At 68.8% G+C, this 657-nt stretch overlaps 1 protein-coding gene across 1 annotated transcript; it reads left to right on the forward strand.

The window, feature by feature from the left end:
• Positions 1-369: 369 nt before the first annotated feature.
• Positions 370-648, forward strand: MNEG_13264 (hypothetical protein; the record flags this gene model as incomplete). The annotated part of the gene is made up of 1 exon (XM_014038266.1): positions 370-648. A coding segment is annotated over one exon (279 nt), but the record flags the coding sequence as incomplete, so codon positions are not given.
• Between the last annotated feature and the right edge of the window lie 9 nt (positions 649-657).

The raw sequence follows: 657 nt of genomic DNA on the forward strand, positions 1-657 counted from the left end.
TGTGTGTGTGTGTGTGTGTGTGTGTGTGTGTGTGTGTGTGTGTGTGTGTGTGTGTGTGTGTGTGCATGCACGCTTGTGCGTGCGCATAGCCTTCGTCGACTTCCACGGCAGCTACCCCCGTCCACGACCGCACCAGCCTGCTGATGGTGGCAGAAACTTGGTCCCCCTTGCACATGCTCGAGCCCCCCAACCCCCAAACCCCGGCCTGACCTTTGACCTCTCTGTCCCCCCTCGCGTCCGTCTCTCTCGCACCAAAACACCCCTTTCCCCAGGAACGGCTACCTCAAATGCCATCACGAGCAAAACTTTATCGCCCACAAGCGCATGCGCTCGGGCAACCCCCAGCCGGAACATGTGCTTGCCGCTGAGATGGGGCGCCTCGGGAAGCCGTATGGAAGCCACGGCAAGATTGCTCCAAGCTACGAGGCCCTCACCGCCGCCGCCGACATCGCCGGCGCCGCCGGAGCCGCAGGAATGGCCGGCGAGCGGCTGGCGGCGCTCCTGTCGGAGCAGCAGGCGCAGCAGCAGGCCGCGGCGGCGGCGGCGCTCGCGGCGCTGCTCGCGGCGCCGCCGGCGGGGCCGGGCGGCGTGGCGGCGCAGCTGCCGGCGCTGATGGGGCAGCCGGGGATGGCGGCGGTCGCGGCGGCTGTCGCGGCG

Source organism: Monoraphidium neglectum, assembly GCF_000611645.1.
Source record: "Monoraphidium neglectum strain SAG 48.87 unplaced genomic scaffold scaffold03721, whole genome shotgun sequence".
Taxonomy (NCBI): Eukaryota; Viridiplantae; Chlorophyta; class Chlorophyceae; order Sphaeropleales; family Selenastraceae; genus Monoraphidium; species Monoraphidium neglectum.